Raw genomic sequence first — 17,489 nt, 5'->3', positions numbered from 1 at the left:
TCTACGCGTGTTGTATAATTGTATGTGTGTAAATATACGTATAATATTGCGTTTCCTCGATTAACAATTACGGAAGCATCGCGAAGTTACTCATCGGCAGAGACCGGTGCACACGCGCGGCGCTCCGGTCGACACAGTTCGCACTCTCTTGCGACTTGCGACGCGCGACTGCAGTCGCAACACGCGACTGCAGCGCTCTGCTGTGCATCTCTCGCCGGTGCGCCGCGGATTTTTCGACTACTCGTCCCGCTCGCACATAATTTATAATTCTCTCGACTCCCATCTACGGTCTTAATACTACGATCTTTAACGTAAGGCTGGCTTACTCAGCTTTAGAGGAACATTGTTTTCTCTTGTAAGATACGTATAACCTAACCGTTTATGTCGTCGTCGTCGTCGTCGTCGTCGTCGCCGACAACACACTGTCGTCGTAGCCTTACAGTCGACGTTTACTCTTATTACACGGTGTCCTATGGTTGTGACTACGCGGTTCTCATCTTGTTCATTCTCGTTTCTCATTCAGGCTCTACTTGGAAATACTGCTTCGTACGTTTTATCTCTTTTTTTTTGTCTTCTCTTTTATACAAAATCAACTCTCTCTTCTCTTCTCTATATATAATAATATATATATAGATTATCTCTTCATAATATATATATATACTCTCTCTATAATATTTATATTTATATATATATAATATATATTCCTTCTGTTCTGTTCATCAATATAATCTTCCGAAATATTTACAAAGTGTGCGCTTCTCAATGTGGGGGCGTAGGTTCCGAGGAGGAAAAGGGGATAGTGCTTTTGTGCGGCTTTCCACGGGGGGGGGGCCGAAAACAAAACGCGTCCGCAGAGGACTTTACATACAATTCGGTTCCTCGAAGAACCCCTGGAAGTCGTTCCCGTACCCTCGGTATATACTTACAACAACCTCGTCGCGCGACCTTTCGAAACGGTTTATAGGCTCTGGCACGCGAGACCTTTTCGTGGAAACAGAAACGCACCCTCCACCATGTCCAAGAAACGATATCGAGTCACGTGCAATCGATACACACCGTCTGGGAGGGTTAGCCAAAGGAAGAGAGGAGGAGTCTCGGAACGAAAAAGAAAAAGAGAAAAGAAATGAATCGGAGAACAGGAACGTCCAAGCGAGCAGCAAGGACAGCGATGAGACAGGAGCAAGAGAAACATCAAAGATCCGTGGCTGGTGATCGTTTGCCGGATTATCAGACGTAGGTCCACCTGAGCGTCTTGATCTGGTCCCACTGCACGGGATGCTTCAGACGCATATGGTTGCGCACGCTGTTAGGATGGGAGAAGGTTTTCGCGCAGGAGGCTACGGGACAGGTGGGCGAATCGCGCGGATAGTGGTGCTCGAGGTGGGCCCTCATCGTGCTGATGTCCTGCAGAGTCCTACAACAGAGCGGACACCTGTAACCGTGCTGCTGATGGTGTTCGCGCATCATCTTCTGCTGCCGGAAGTCCGCCGGGCTCCTCTGGTACTTGCTGGTCCCAGGATTGCTGCTCGATGTCCCAGCGTTGTTGCTGTTGTTCCCGCTGCCGTTCCCGGTGGTTGATTGGTCTTGCTCGTCTTTCTGTAGCGCCTGATGATGGTGATGGTGAGGAGGAGGGACGGATGGTGGATGATGATGACGATGCCGATGATGTTGCTGGTGATGGCTGTGGTGGTGGTGGTAAGCCGCGCCCTCTGCCTCATCGAGCCCGTGATCTGCAACCACCACCACACCAACGTTACCACCAGCCACCACCACCGTAAACCCAACCCCCCAACCCCCTAATAAAAACAGAGTACACCAAGCTGCCGCGTTCCCACCCCCTAACCCCTAGGTCTCATGCTCCCATATCTAGGGGGTTACATCCCGCAAATGGTTGCTGGTATCTGGCGGATCGCTAATTGCTCTATCTCTCAGTCCCTCTCGCTCTCGGCGTCCCTTTCTCTCTCTCTCTCTCTCTCTCTCTCTCTCTCTCTCACACACACACACTCTTCCTCTCGCTCTCTCTCTATGCCCCTGTGTCTCTTGCTCGCACTTACTCTGTCTCTCATACCCTCATCTCTCACACTCTCTATCTCTGTATGCTCGATATCGCGGGCAATTGGCAGACAAGACTGTACGGAATCCGCGCAATCATCGCGTAAATCGAATACTGAAGCGAGGCACTCGAACTCGTGTTCAGGGTTGAATCTCACGTGCCAGATTATTACAAAAGCATCCGCCCCGGTCTGGATCGGAACGTGAGCTTCCTCACCTGGATGCACTGAACCTGCGGTCGGATCGAAGGTGGCGGAGGCGTGAGAGGATCGAATGAAACTGTTCGCTCCCCGATATCGATACTAGCGAGCCGAACTGCTAGCTTCTGATTCGTTTCTTTTCTGTTTCGCGGTGATCTTGGCGATCGTTTCACTCTGCTTGTTAACTCAATGCGCTCGAAGCTATTTCGACTCTTAATTTCGTACATTTTATAGAATCTTTTCTTGTTCTTTTTGTCCATATGAGATCAAGTGCAGTTACTCGTACCACACATCAATGTTCAGCAAACTATCATATTAAATATAAAGACAGTTAACGCAGGACTTATTTTGACTTACAGTAATTTTGAGTGGCGTCTCAGACGGAACAGTTCCGTGTACAGGGTTACGGTTTAATCCCAGTAAGAATTTACTAATTTAAGACTGAAAACCCCAAACATTTCCAAGAAGGTGAAGAAACTTCATATCTGCAGTTGTGCGAGTGGCGAGAATTAGGTTGCAGAAATTTTGCCGGGGTCATGAGAAACCGCAGGATACCATTGCAAGGTTAACAATTTTGTCCATAGACTGCAGACTTTTGTGCAAAATAAAACTTCTCTTCGTCAGAGACCGAAATAAGCAGAACATGTTTCTGATTTTTGTCTTCTACAATCACCGAAATTATGAAAATGTTCTCGAGAGAAATATTTGCATAAACGTCTTCACCTGAGTACGTACTACCATCAAAATCGTATGAAACCTGTATAAATCCAATCTTATCAAGTTAAGTAAGTGCAGCACTTAGATTACTTGAGACTAATTACCCCATACATTTTTGTGTAATAAATACGTAACGTTTATTTCCTTGAAAGCAGACCAATATTCCGGTTAAACTGAAATATTCATTCTGTTCGAAGGAAGGAAAAAAATTATAATTTCTTCTTCACACGAAAATTAACAAAACCATAGTCTCGGTTCATGAACTCACTCAGTGAGCGCACTTTATACCAATTTTCTCAAACCAGAAAAGACGACAGTGACAAAAATAGTCACTTCAAACCCGATCAAGAATCTTAATTTCATTCGGTCCCCGGTTAAGAGCACATTAATGCACGTTTAAAATCGCTCTGCTACCAAACCTTGTTACACGTAGACGCTCGCGATCGTTTCACGTACAAAAGTATCTGTTTTCTCCCGTCAGTTGTGCAACTCTGCAGTATTATAAGGGTCTCGCGTTTGGCACACCTGACAGGCTGCTGAATTTTTCCGCGGGGATAACGAACGTAGCAGTTCGTCTGGCATCGAAAGTACGGAAAATAGAAAGAATCTGTCGATCGACCTCGCGGATACAGCCCACCCGCCGGAAACGGCCTCCACGACCTTCGGGTATATACGAATCGAGGCATAACCCAGATCGTAATCTACTTTCGGAGTTTAATCTCCGTCACGAAAATAACCGGCGACTTTAAGCAGCGAGATATTTTATTAGACCCGTGGAAAGTTCTTCTGTTCCGTTTTTAATAACTTCCGAAGACGATTCTATATCTGGCGCGAAATTGGGGGTAGATACTGGAAAGAATACTGAGTGTCTCTGCTGAATGATTCCACCGGGGGATGTTTGCTTGATTAATTTCTGTAGCCAGGTGGCGGAATTTATGGTCGCTACTCTAGCGAAATTTATGCGCGTTTCGTTCGTTAAAGGGTGGTGATTTCATTTGCAGAAATACATGGGATCGAAGTACCTGGCTACGATTTTGAAAACATTAAGGGACTTTAATTCTAGATTCTCTTGGAAATTCAATCTTGAGGATCCATCGAACGAGTGAATAAAAGTAACGGAATTGATTGATATTCAGAGCGTGGTTTCTTCAGAACGAAGAGGTCCTATTAATAAAAATACTTTCCGGGCAAATAATACTTGCAAACCCTCATTAAAAAAATTCTCAGCACGGTAAACCCTAACAATCAGCTGACATAGCTTAAAATCTTCGCCCCCACCGCCAGGAACCTCGGAACCTAAGACTTACAAAAACTTCCCCAAGGTGTTCCACGTGCAAACTACCAACCGAACGAAACAAATCAACTTTCCACGCGGTCCCGAGCCGTCGACCCTCAACAGGATCATCGTGAACCTCAAGGGGATGCAAAACGGGCGGTCCAGGCTGTATCCACGGGGTTCACAGCCATCGATCCTCAACCGTAGCATCATCAACCTGAAGGGGATGTAAAATTGTGGGTCCAGGGTTTGTCCACGTGGTTCGCGGGACGGCCCCCGGCTTCATCTGTCCACGAGCGAATTTTTCGCGTGTTCTGTGTCCGCATGGTTGGCATCGGACGCTGAGGACCGTACTCATGGCAACGAGGAGGAGGACGAGGGCGACTGGTGCTGCTGATTGGGATTGTTCAGGGTAGGCCGCTGGTGTATCCCGTGCGCCTGTAGCTGATGATTGATCAGGTAATGCTTGGTCTTGCAGCGTTTCCCGCACACGTTGCACTGCGGCCACGTGTCCGGCGGCGGCCAATTCGAGTGGACATTTTTCACGTGTTGCCGGAGGTTGCTCGGCGACGAGTAGCTTCTGCCGCAGTAACGGCAGAGAGGCCTAGCGTCGTCGTGGCGCAGTGCCGTGTAGAGTCTCGCGAAATTCTCCACGGCTTGCGTAGTTTCGCTGGCGGCCGCAGCCACCGCCGCCATCGCGGATTCCTCCCTCTTCGGCATCACCGATCCTACAACCAGGACGTGCCCGTCAGTTGATTCTGTCGTCTTTCATCTCTCTACCTTCCTCACTCTCGCTCTCTCTCCCTCTCTCTTTCTCTCTCTCTCTCTCGATCTCTCTCTATCTATCTATCTTTCACCCCCATTCACTACTCCTTTCCAGCTCCACATCCGCCTCGTTCGCTCGCACACGCTCGCAATCGCAATCATTCTTCCTCCAACACACCCACTCACCAATCTTCCTCGCGCTCTCTAACTCTCACTCTCTTTCTCGCAAACACACATCTCTCCCCTCTTCTTCTCTCTCTCTCTCATTCTCTCTCCCTCTCCCTCCCTCTCTCTCTCTCTCTCTCTCTCTCTCTCTCTCTCTCTCTCTCTCTCTCGCCTTCGTTATCGTTCGCTCTCACTTTCGATCACCACCCTCCGCTGCGCCGTGTCTATCTTTCTCCAACATTCTCCTTTCACGCACACGCCACCCACACTCGTGTCCGACGTACACACGCACACGATTCTCTCTTAGCACACTGAACACGCACATTCTCTCGCGCTACTCTCGTACTCTCAGGGCATGCCCGGTTGTAGGATGTTTGGTGTGTTCTGTTGTTCTTGTTGTTGATGTTGTTGTGCTCCGTTGCCACCCCCCCACCCCACCCACCCCACCTCTTTCGCATGAAAGTAGGCGAATCGAACGGAACGCATCGATCGCGACGCGGACGCGCCGCTTTTCTGGCCGCGCTTCTCGAGCTTTCTGCTCTAACTTGCTCCAAGTTCCCCGCTGCTCTAGCGTTAACGGGCCCAAGAAGAGAATCGGTTTGCTAACGTTAGAGACCTTTTACGGACCCGATTTCGAAACGGTGGGAGTTACTCGATTCGATCAGTATTTTCTGTTCGTCTGTCCAGCTCTCTGTGCCCCCAGGTTCGAAGAATCGTTCACGAGAAATCGGTTCGCCGATGCTGGGAAACTGTATGTTCGAATCGACTTCGTGAAATGTTCGATTCGATCGGTATATGTATATGTTGCTTTCGTCCAGCGATTATTTTACAATGGACGGACCGATCGGATTGCAACCTTTTGCATCTTGCGGAGGATGTTTCTCCGATGGTCCGGTGCGAACGATTTTTCCGTTGCAGAAAAACCGCTGGACCGCGGCGAGCGATTTTCGTGTTCAGGAGAGGTTTGCGAGCATCCCCGGTGCAAGTGCACGCTATGATAGCAGAAGAGCATGATTCCCCCGGAACGAGCACCGCCGCCACCTCAGTCCTCGTGCATTTTCAAAGCTCTCGGCGAGTGTGTGAGAGAGATAGAGACATGAAGAGAGCGACAGGTACAGAGAGAGAGAGAGAGAGAGAGAGAGAGAGAGAGAGAGAGAAACAAAGGCAGATAATCGAGACAAAAACGGGAGTTCCCAATGTAAGAAAGAGATAAGTGAAAGCGGAAGACGGCGGTGGGTGTTCGAGGCGGTGTTGGGAGAAAGGACGAGAGACACGGAGAGAATGAGAAAAGAGAGAGACAGTCGGCGAACTACGTAAGAACCCTCGTATTGATCCACCCTCTACGCCTCGTTACGACTATCTTTCCTACGAATCTCTAAGCAAAAAGCCTCTCCCACTTTTCGTGCGAGTCTCATTACGTGAAAAGGGAAGGATGTACAGGCACGCCGTAAACATTCGAGATCGTGCTGCGAGATCTCGCGCCTCCGAGTATCGAAATTTTCTTTTTTTTTTTTAAATCGAAGAACTTCGTAATTGTGTGACAGTAATTGCGATGACAGGCTCTACGAGCTTCGTTTGGCTGGCAGTGGCTTCGTTCGATTATGAGCGATCGATTTCGTTGATAAAATTTACATGTCAGAGCGGAAGTTCGAAAATAAGTTCTCTTGGAGAGTTTCAAGCTCTAAAATTGCTTTAAGCATTGCCTAATCTAATACAATAGAGGATTCGAGGCTGTTTAGGCTTCCAAGCGTTGCATCGCACAGCTTTTCTATTAAGCGAACAAAGTTCATCTACAAATTCCAACCATTGTTGTTCAGAAATTTTTGCGGGAACTTTTATTTTAGAAACTTGAATCGATCTAACAATAGACTCGCTGATCTCTTCGGATGAACGGGAATAAACCATCCATTACACAGTCGAGGTCCTATTATACGAATATATGCCACGTTCTAATAAAACGAGCCTTAGTAAATTTGTAAATCTGCTCGTTTTAGTATTGGTATCTCTCTCTTAAATGATTTAAGAGAAGAGCGAAATTAACCTTCGTGCACTTTTCAGGAAACCGGAGCATCGATATTTCGAGAACTAAATTAAATCACAGTGGAGCCTCGATTGTAACGAATGCCTGTATATCCGCTCACATACAATAGCACTCGAACCGTTGATATTAAATTAATCTATAACATTTCAACCAGAAAAGGTACAACTCAGAACAAAAGTCTGCTTACGGTTCAAATTAACATATTCAACACTGGGTTTACGGACCATCGAAAGTGACTATTCTACATTATTTTATAAAAATAATAAAGATGTATTCAAATTTTGTAACCTATTTTTCGTAATATACAGTGTTCACTTTATATATGTCCCAAATGCCTAGCCGATAAAAGTCCCAGAGCTATCCTCGAGAGTCCTCGGTCGCCGAGGAGTGTAGGGTCGTGTGGATCAAAGAATAGTACCTCCTGGCCCACATATGTCCCTGGCTAGACCCTTGTTTTGGCTATATATCGAGTAAATACTGTATATCCCGAAAAAATTTGTTGAATAATTCCTCACGGATACATTCTTAAAATCTCAATAAAGGTATATTAAAAATATTAGAATGTGTCATTTTGACGGACCTGTAAACTTACTGTTGCGTAAGAAAAATTCCAATTAAAAGCAAATATCTGGTTTTTTGTCAAATTTTACCGAGTGCACGAAGAGTCGTGGGATCGATAGATATCTCCTAGTGTAACTTCATCAATGTCTCATAAAAATGCGAACCGAAATTAGCGAAATGTTGACAGAATCGTCTCGGTTCCGCCAATTTCTCCAGTTTCCGCTTGTTTCTCGTACGAGGAAGCTCAGGCCCGTGTTAAAAATCGTGGGAGTGTGTTGAGATGATCGCGAGGATCCGATACCGTGGGCGGCATCGTGTGTAATTTACGAGCGGACTCGTCCTCGCGACTCCAAGGATTAATTTTTGCCGGGGGTGATGTATCGCTCGGACAAGAAGGAAAACGCGGCGGAGACCGGGCGCGCTGATTTACAACGCGGGACGCACGACCAATTTATTAGAATTACACAACCGGTATACAGAACGCGAAAGCCTCCGGGACCGTATTCACCGATGATTTACGTATTGGCTCGATCGGCCCGGAATCCGCGCGCGGAACTAAGATCCCTGATCCCTTCCGTTCTGATTTTTTCCGCTGATATAGTCGAGGCGCGATCGCAGAATATTGCCGATCGATTAGGTTGACGTGGGTTCCTTCGCGAGGATGTTTTTCCCCGTCGCGTCGGATGGAATCACGTAAGACAGTCGAGTGAGTAATTGTAGCAGCGAGTCCGATCGATTAGGGCAGCAAGTGTACGCGCGCGCTTGATTACGACGAGCCTCCGAGCCGATCGCTCGGAAGAGAATGATAGAACATCGACGGGGGTGGAACCTTCAACCGGAAGAGAAAATATCCTGGACAGACAGGGGTTGTCGGTAGGTTCGCGAAGAGTAGCTGTTATGCTCGTGAAAGAGGTGGTGAAGTAGAGGGAGTGCTGCTCGAATGAGCCATCGGAGTTTAGGAGCGCCCCATCATTTCCCGTAGATTTTATCACGCTGATTTCAAATCTGGTCCCAAAATTTATCTACCTCCTCAGGATTTTGGAAAACTCGATTTATATGAAAAAAAGAATGAAATCATCATTTGTTCCAAAATCCTGAGGAGGTAGACAAATTTTGGGACCTGATTTGAAATCAGCATGATAAAATCTACGGGAAATGATTTATAGCATGTCAAAAAATCAGAATTTTGTTGGAACACTCCAAGTTTATCACAGATTTTCGAAGTTAAAAAACGTTCGTACCATAATTTCTCTATTTTTCCCGTATTCTGAAATATTTCAAATTTAATTTAAAAAGAAAAAAATCATCGCTCTATCTCATCCCTATCAAAAGTTCTTCGATTTTAACACAAACTTTGGCAGTTTGTCCCGTTGTGCGCCGTTTCTGTTGGGTCTAATGGGAAAAATAGTGTCCTTGGAACGCGTACGGGAAAATGCTGGAAGTGCCCACACGATGGCTGACTCATCAGAGTACTTTAACGAAGGCGGAGAGCTTAGAATCGGGTGAGATTCGTTTCCTAGCACCTTTTCTGGTTATACAAGATTCTAGCAACAAAGAGACACTATGACCAAGTCTGAAAAATTAATTTCTATTGTGGCATAGTTTGAGGTTTAATCGGCGGTGGCTGGTCACCAAGTTCCCCGACCACCTCATCTCCTATCATCGTATTCCCCTAAAACTAAGATCCCAGAGCGTCCTAGTCTTCTATCTCCTACCGTTGCATCTGTCTACACTAGATTGAAGCTTTCTTCAAGATCGGGGAGAGGATTAATGCCAAGAAGAGCTGTTGCATGGCACGCGACCGAGGCTCCCAGAAGACAGGGCCAATCGCAGTATTCTCGAAAACGCGGCGCTAGTCAGAAGAAACTTGAAAACGACTCGGTAGAGCGAAGGCGAGAGCGTCGTTCACAATGGTCCGCTTTGAAACAGAGCCAGGTACGCGGTTCGGCGAATTGAAAAGAGAGAGAGAGAGAGAGAGAGAGAGAGAGAGAGAGAGAGAGAGCCGCGATACCGGGCAGGACGTGGCATAAAGGGTAGCAAAAGGCAGGAGCGGGCAAAACACAGAATGACAGTTATGAGACGAATGCAGAAAATGTAGCGAACGACGGTAAACGTCGGACGAAAAGGAAGGAAGGAAGAGAGGTCCACGAGAAAGCAGACTCAGTAGCAAGGCTGGAATGATTGCGCCAGTCCATTAGCGGCGTCGCTCCGACGGATTGCGCTGCATTAACGAGAGGGACCTGGTTCTCAAGAAGCAGCCGGCCCCGCTGATTGGCTGAAGGGAAGCCGAAGATCGATGTCTTCGGGTTTCCGGGAAAGTTCCTCGGCGTCTGCTCTCCTCTTACGCAACCGGGAGCATCCCGCAAACAACCGGCAGAGAAGACGACGATATCGACGAGAGTTTCTATTTCCACGGTAGAGAAGAGAGGAGAGGAGAAACGCGGTGCGGTGTCTCCGCTCGAAATGAGAGACGACGACCGAGCTTTCTGACGTGGAACCTCGAACCGGGATCCTTTCAATCGGATCACCGACCCTCCCAGGAGAACTAATCAGTCGAAGGGTCACCGTAACTCGCCCCTCCTTCGGAGATGTACACACGATACACACGCTGGTTCGCTGGCGTTTTTGAACGATTGGCCCTAAGTCCTCTTTTGTACCTTCTAGGTCTTGCTAGCGAAGTGGTATAGATCTGGAAGTTGGGGCCTTATCCCCACCATGAGACTCGTCTCTGGGGGCCTAACCTTTGCTGAATAGTGGGGGTCCACGGAAATGTTCGTTGTCGTGGGATTTGTATGTCGTGAGCAAGCTAAAATGCGTAATCTTCGCAGCTTGGAGACCTACGTCCACTCTGAGACTGTCTCTGAGGACCTACACCCACTTTAGGATTCGTCTTAGGACGCCTCACCTCTGCTGAGTGGTGGAGGACCAAGGAAACGTTCCCTTTGGTAGCCTGTCATTTGGGGCCTTATCCCTACTCTAGCGTTTGTTTCTGGGGACCTAACTATTTCTGAGTGGTGAGGATCGATGGAAATGTCCTCTTCTCTAGGCTGTAGATGACGCGAGTCAGGTGAAATGGATAAGTTGGGGACCTACCCCTACTCTCAGACTTTTCTCTTGGGACCTAGCTTCTGCCAAGTGGTGGGAGTCCATGAAAATGTCTTGCTGTTAGTGACTAAAGATGACTACTGATTAATGTCATGGACATGATAGAATGCACGATGCAATTACATCCCATGTACGAGTTCCCTTATCAGTCTCAATTAATGCCCACAGGACTGTACAAAAACAAAGAAGTAGCTGACAAAGACGAAGCCAGTCAACCTCCCTCGCAAGCAGCCTCTCGCCAGCAACACTGGCGGATTGCGGAGCGGGAGACAAGACCTTGAACGGCCAATTGAATTCGGTCTAACTATAGCGCATTAGTGTCCTCGATAAGAGGAACGTAGACAGCAGCATATGCAGTTCGGCAATATGTATTGAGAGCACAATTGGCAGCCTGCGCCCGCCTCGAGCACTCTCGAACATGCCTCGAAGAGTCTTTCCCCTGCCTCCACTCCCCACCCCACCCCCCGGCGCCGCGTTCAGGTTTTATATTTCTTCGGTAACTCCCCGCAATTTTTAAGCGATCAATAAACGTTGCGCTTTATCTATCGGGCTTTCTCCCAGCTGGTATCCGCGCGGAAGAAGGAACACCTGGTTTCCGGTACCGACTTCCTTAACGATCGGTTGCATCGAACGCGCTTGGCACGGCTTAGGTTTATGACAGGCCGCGTGATGTATGGGGGTTTCAGGGCTCCCGCCACGGGGTTAGGGCAAGGGGAAGTTTAATTTAGCTAGCCCACGTTGTTGCCTACGAACTCGTGGCCCTCGTGCACATCCACGACCACATCGACCCCTCGCACAGACGCCCAAGTTTTTACGAGCTTTCCAGAGCGGACAGGGGGTGGAAATAGAGAAAGAGAGATAGAGAGAGAGAGAGAGAGAGAGAGAGAGAGAGAGAGAGAGAGAGAGAGAGAGCTACAGGACGCTGGAAAATAACTTTTGTGCTATCGCTCGTCTGCTCGCTGCCGCGGCCTGTGTCAGCCGGATCCATGTAATTTCGATACCCCGGGGGCGAGAAGTTCGCGCGGACAGTCTGTCCTCGCGTTTTTTAATTAACCCTCCGTTCCGACGACGAAATCACTCTGCGGTGCGTCTCTATTCGCATTAATCCCGCCACCAGTCCGCTGGAATGATGAAAGTCACTGCCCGATTGGGGGATGCACCGTGTGCTCTCCTTGGGTTTGGGAAAATTGAATTGGAAATCCGTGTCCTTTTATTCCTTTCTTTTGCGGTACTATTCGATTTCATATTGTTGCTGCAGGACTACCGTAAGTAGAAATAAAAATGTGCAGGTCTTTTGGCGAGTTTTCCTATATCTCTCGCACGAAGTCATGTTAAATCTCAGCTGCCTGAGAGTCGAACGATACATTTCGTTTCTAGTCTGCATCGATCATCGATGCTCGATTAACACTAGATTGCCGGATGAAAAAGAAGGTGTCTGGTCAGTGAGTGATTCCCTTTGACAGATCGGTGGTATTGTACGATAAAACCCAACTTCATAATTCTATTAAAAACCAAAATATGTTTAAAAAAAATTATTTAAGTTTTTCTATAGCAATAAAATCGTAAATGAGTCAAATTGACTCGCTCCGGCAATCCAACGTTAAACTGACAAGCGCTCACGCCAGATTCCGACCAAGATCATCGATGAAGAAATCAATAGGTTATAGTGCACCTATATTCCGTGAACTCCCAACAACCTCAGCCATCTAGGAGCTGGACAAAACCATTTCTAAACACTCTAGAACGCGTTCACAAATTCTTCATTTCAGAGATTGCCACGCTTCGCAGCTGTCCTCGATTTTTAGGAGGGTATGACAGTCTAGAAAACTACAGAAACCTAATCTGCTGAAGGGCAGAAAGAGTCTGTCGATCAGCGATCGGATGGGCAAAATTGAAAAACCGTGTCGGCCGCGAGGCGTGTCGCCGGTCGTGACACAAGCGCGTTAGCCCGTGTGACGCGGGTACCTAAGGCACATTAGGGAAAAAACTATAGTATAAGGGAGTATATAGTTCGAATGAGTTTGGACAGCGGATGGCGCGATCGGAGGGTGTTTGGCCGATCGGAGGAGCAACGAAGAAGCTAGGGGGTGGCCGACGGAGGGGGTGTCGGCGTCAGTGACGCCGTCAGCGGGGGTGGCGGTGGTTCACGGTGTGGCAAGGGTGGGTGCCGGGGGCAAGTGAGGGCAGATCAATGCGGACATGTGCGGGAAATTGCACAGGGATCGATCGCAAGACCCTCGGGGGAAGCGCGGCCTCTCTCTCTCCCTCACTCTCTTTCTCTCTCGCTCGCTCTTTCTCTCCCACCTCGTCTCTCTTTCTTTCTCTCGCACTCTCTTTCTATTTCTCTCCTCTGTCTCTCACTTCAACCCCTTCCCTCCACTGCCCTCCTAACCGTCACTCTACCCGTCTCACTATTCGAACTACCTTTCTCTCTCTCTCTCTCTCTCTCCCTCTCTCTCTCTCTCTTCCTCCGTGCGAGACCGTCCGACGGCTTTTGCGTCGGGACCTCGACGATAACAAGGAAATTCCGAACGATTCGTGACTTTCGGGGAAATTTGTCGCGTTGGGGAAAAAACCCTGCACCAGGTAGTTGAAACCCGTGAAATGACTGTGGCAGTACCTAGAATGATCATGGTATCCTCATAGGACGATGCGGCCCTCGAGTTTCCGAAACGATTGCGATGGATGAGGAGAGTTCACGATCCACGGAAACGTTTTTTTGAAAAATCTGTCTACTCGACGCGACAGCTCGTTATTTTAATCGATTTGTATTGAAATTCATTAATTTTGATTAAACATTTCTTCTGGAACCTCGGTAATCTTGTCTTTAGGCTGAGTGTTAGAAAATCCAATGGAGGATCTATCTATCCATCACTTCCCTTCACAAAATCGTTAAATATCCTGATGACCACGTAAACACAGGTGTATATGTAAAAACATACGTCGTTCATTTGGCACTGCTCGAGTGTGCCAGAAAAATCTGTTGGCTCCGTTTGTTGAAGTATGAATTTCATATGTATGGAAAACTATTATTCAGAAATCGACAAACCAGAGAGAACGCAGAGCGAGTAAATACCAATTGGTAAGACGAAATCCATCGCGGTGCGAATTAGCGCAACGAAGTTGCAACCACAGAGAATCAGACCGAACCAGGTTCTCTGTGACTAGGTCTCTCGATTCCCTTGGTTGGTAAATGAAATTTGTATCGCACGACCATGCTCGAGCCATGTGTTGCCGCATGATAAATCGCGGACAACGATTAAAGCATCGAACTTTTTATTCTCCGCCATAGCTCACCTCCGGTGTCCAACGTTCACCGACACACAGGACGCTTCGTTGCACCAATTCAACGACCTTACCGTATGCATAGGTGCAAAAAAAAATGACCATCGAAGCAGAGACAGAGAGAAAACGATCGATGTTGCTCGCAGCCGCAAAATGCAGAGAGCGAAAGCGACAAAGAATCACACAGCACAGCCGATGGAATGGGTAAACATCGAACATCAGAGAGAGAGACAGGACATCGAGGTGCGAAAGAAACGTCTGTACGCAACGATGCCAGCGGCGGCCGAAGAAAATCGCACAGGGCCGAAGACCCGCACATTCGAGAATTTGATTTCGCTGCGAGACTACGTGAAACAAAGCGAGACAATGCTGAAGAATCGAACCCCCTGGGGCTGGGTTTCGTCGGTGCGTTAAAAACCAAGGCAACAATCGGTTCGAAAGTCTCTAGTCCAGCTCTCCCACAGGGAATCCCAAGGAAAACTGGTGTCCCGGATTGACAATGGGCCGGTGTTAGGTAGCAGACAGGAGAAAGGACCGTAAAATTGACAAGACGCTGAGAGGACGTAGCCAAGGACCCTGGATTCTTCAGGATCGGCCGAAATTCGGGACAATGTCTTTTCATAACGGGATACTCGTGAAAAATGCACTTCTCCGGACTGGAAAAACCATGGAAATTCCAAAGAATGACTCACCGTGTAACTTCAGACCCTCTACCGTCCCCGTGAAAATGAAAACTGCGGGCGAAATTATCGTTGAAACAACCGAGGACTGAAGTCGACTAACAGATTGCAAAATAAAAACTGTTGACATTAATTGAAAGACACAGCAGACGTAGACGTTCCTTCTCTTCTTTAATAGCCTTAGTCAGTTGAAGATAATATATAAGGTCGTATCATAAGTTCGCGCCGTTTACTCTTGTACCATTTAAATTCTAAAAATAAAATATGTAATCACCTTTTCATTCCACAACCTCTTCTGACCTTTTTGGCAAAAACATCATACAGTTACTATAAAATTTCTGCGATTTTTCATTAAAATACTTTTCAATGGTGAATAATATAAACATATCCACGGTACGAACTAACGAGACGACCTAATACCTAGATTCTTAAAGTTTAACCCGTAGCACTCAGAAGACTTTTTAATGCCATGGAAAACCCCGAATGTTCAAGCGAAGCTGTTCTCGAGAACAAATTTATTCAGATCTCGCACGTCATTTCAAACGAATAAATAAATGTATTCAGTGTCCACGAAAACATCTATAGAATCTCAATAATTGTAAAACAAAGAATTCGGAATCGTTTTGACAGGTTCTGTCGCTCGAAAATGTATTCACAAATTTCATCCTACGTCTAGCTTGAATCCTGACGAGAAAAAATCTCGCGGTAAACAAGCTCGAAGGCAACGGAAAAAGAGCAGCAAAATAAGTTAATTGGAAGTTGATTCAGCGGGCGATGACGCAGAGTGTTTTGCATGAAAAATGACGTTGGTAAAAAAATGAACGAGGCAAGACAGCTCCTCTTGTACTCGCTATTTTCGTTTCATTTGAACGTCATTCGGAAATCGATTGCGGAGACGAAGGAACCAGCAGCAGCCGCGTTAATTTTTCGCATATTTCCGAAACGGTGCCAGCGAACAGAAGAGAGAATCGGGGAATAAATATTCTCCGGAATAAAATATCTGGTTCCACGGCGACCAAACCCCCCACCCCCACCCCCACCCCCGTGTCGCTCAGCTCTTCCGCTTTAATTTCAAACTCTATTTTAATTTCAAATACGTTCGTTCGGTAGGCGGATTTTAAAATTGATGCCACCTTGCGCAGGCGCGCACACGCTGGGTTGCAAGCTTTTAATAAAAGCTCTAGCCACGCTTAATTCAGAAACTACAACGGGAACGGACATTTAGTGGCGGCAATAACGAAACTCCGTAATCCCCCCCCCCCTCCTCCACCCTGCGTCCTCTTTAATCCCTCCGGCGGACGTGAGAACCGAAAATAACCGGTCGCGGAGGGGTGGGGGGAAACTCGGGATAGGAAGGCTAAAAGCTTTCTCCAGCGGACAACAACGTATCAGGATAGGCTGGAACAAAAAGGAAGGACGCGGGAAACCGAGGGAACAAGTGTCTGCAGAGCGAAAGAGAGAGAAAGAGAAATGGAGCAGCAACTTGTCCATTTCCTGATACCGGGGAACTCGTTGGAATTCAATCAAACTTGCAAAGCTTTCGGTTGGGGGCGGTGGGAGGGGTGGGGGCAGGAAACTGGCCGCTGTTCCTCTCGAGTGCCAGCGTGGACTAAGCAAACAGCGAGTCGGATGGAGGACGATAACAACGACCAGGAGAACGGAGGACGCGGACGTTTTCTTGCTTGTTTGGGAGTCGAAGAAGAAGAAGAAGAAGAACGAGGACGGAGGGGAAGAGTTTGCCCAGAGAAAATTACCGGCAAGAAGAAACCGAGGGGAAGAGAGTACCCGCGGAAAATCAATGTGGTCAGAGCAGATAGGGAGGATCGCGAGAGGGACAGAGAGAGAGAGAGAGAGAGACCGGTGCCAGCCCCGAAGACGAGGAGAGATCCTTTATGTCGGGTCACGTCTTTAATATAGCTCGCGTGGGCGGCGGCGGTGGCTACGGCAGCTTAATCAATCTTCCTGGTAAAGTGTGCTTGCACCACCCTTCCCCATCCGTCGCCGGTGCAACCGTGAAACCCAATCTCGTTCTATCGTTCCGACGTTCGACGCGGAACAATCGATACGGCCCCGAAGGCGTACCAGGACTGCGATCATGCCCGCGCGAAACCAGCAAACCCGTTAACCCTTCGGGTTTCCGATGCCACTTTGCGGTGCCGTTTGATTTGCGCCCTGCGGTCGACTGCGAGCCGTTCAAACTCGGCTGGGAATTGCAATTGTACAATTTCTTGAACGCTGCGAGAGGGTACCGGGTCTTAAATATGCTATGGTTTAGGTGTAACAAACGCGAGGTGTCTTTTCTTTTCACGATAGTTTCGTGTTAGCTTGGCAGCCATTTTGTTGGATGTCAATTTTTTTTACACAGCCGGTACTGAGTGAAAGAATCGATGAAACGAGAGCGAAACGACGACGGCAACGTCGACGCACAACGTACGCGAGAGGAATACAGAGCGAGCCCGCGACTCTGCCACCCTCTGCGAAGCCGATTCGTCATTTTTCTTGATGGCGTGGCCAACTTTTGCAATTTCGTGGCGAGACACCGAGTTGCTCCCGAGAAATAACTCGCAGAGGCTCCTAGATTACTAGCATTCGTAATTGGTCCTTTCCCCGTTGACATAAAATCATCTCTCTACAATTTTGTA

At 47.7% G+C, this 17,489-nt stretch overlaps 1 protein-coding gene across 6 annotated transcripts in view; it reads right to left on the bottom strand.

The window, feature by feature from the left end:
• LOC143354156 (protein abrupt) overlaps positions 1–17,489 on the bottom strand; it is a 94,128-nt gene that overhangs the window by 6,328 nt on the left and 70,311 nt on the right. The window contains exons 8-9 of one of the 6 annotated variants that reach the window (XR_013082290.1): positions 189–1,730; positions 137–147 (exon numbers count right to left, since the gene is read on the bottom strand). The exons of 3 other annotated variants lie outside the window; for them this stretch is intronic. Coding sequence is in view for 1 of the 3 variants with exons in the window: in XM_076788019.1 (XP_076644134.1) it covers positions 4,600–4,973 (374 nt within the window). In the remaining 2 variants the exon portion in view is untranslated. Of the gene's footprint in view, positions 1–136; positions 148–188; positions 4,974–17,489 lie in introns of those variants that run through there. 2 more of the 6 variants (XR_013082291.1, XM_076788019.1) reach the window with 2 other exon arrangements.

This window comes from Halictus rubicundus, chromosome 1 (assembly GCF_050948215.1).
Source record: "Halictus rubicundus isolate RS-2024b chromosome 1, iyHalRubi1_principal, whole genome shotgun sequence".
In the NCBI taxonomy this organism is placed as follows: domain Eukaryota; kingdom Metazoa; phylum Arthropoda; class Insecta; order Hymenoptera; family Halictidae; genus Halictus; species Halictus rubicundus.
This window is presented reverse-complemented; position numbering and strand designations above follow the sequence as displayed.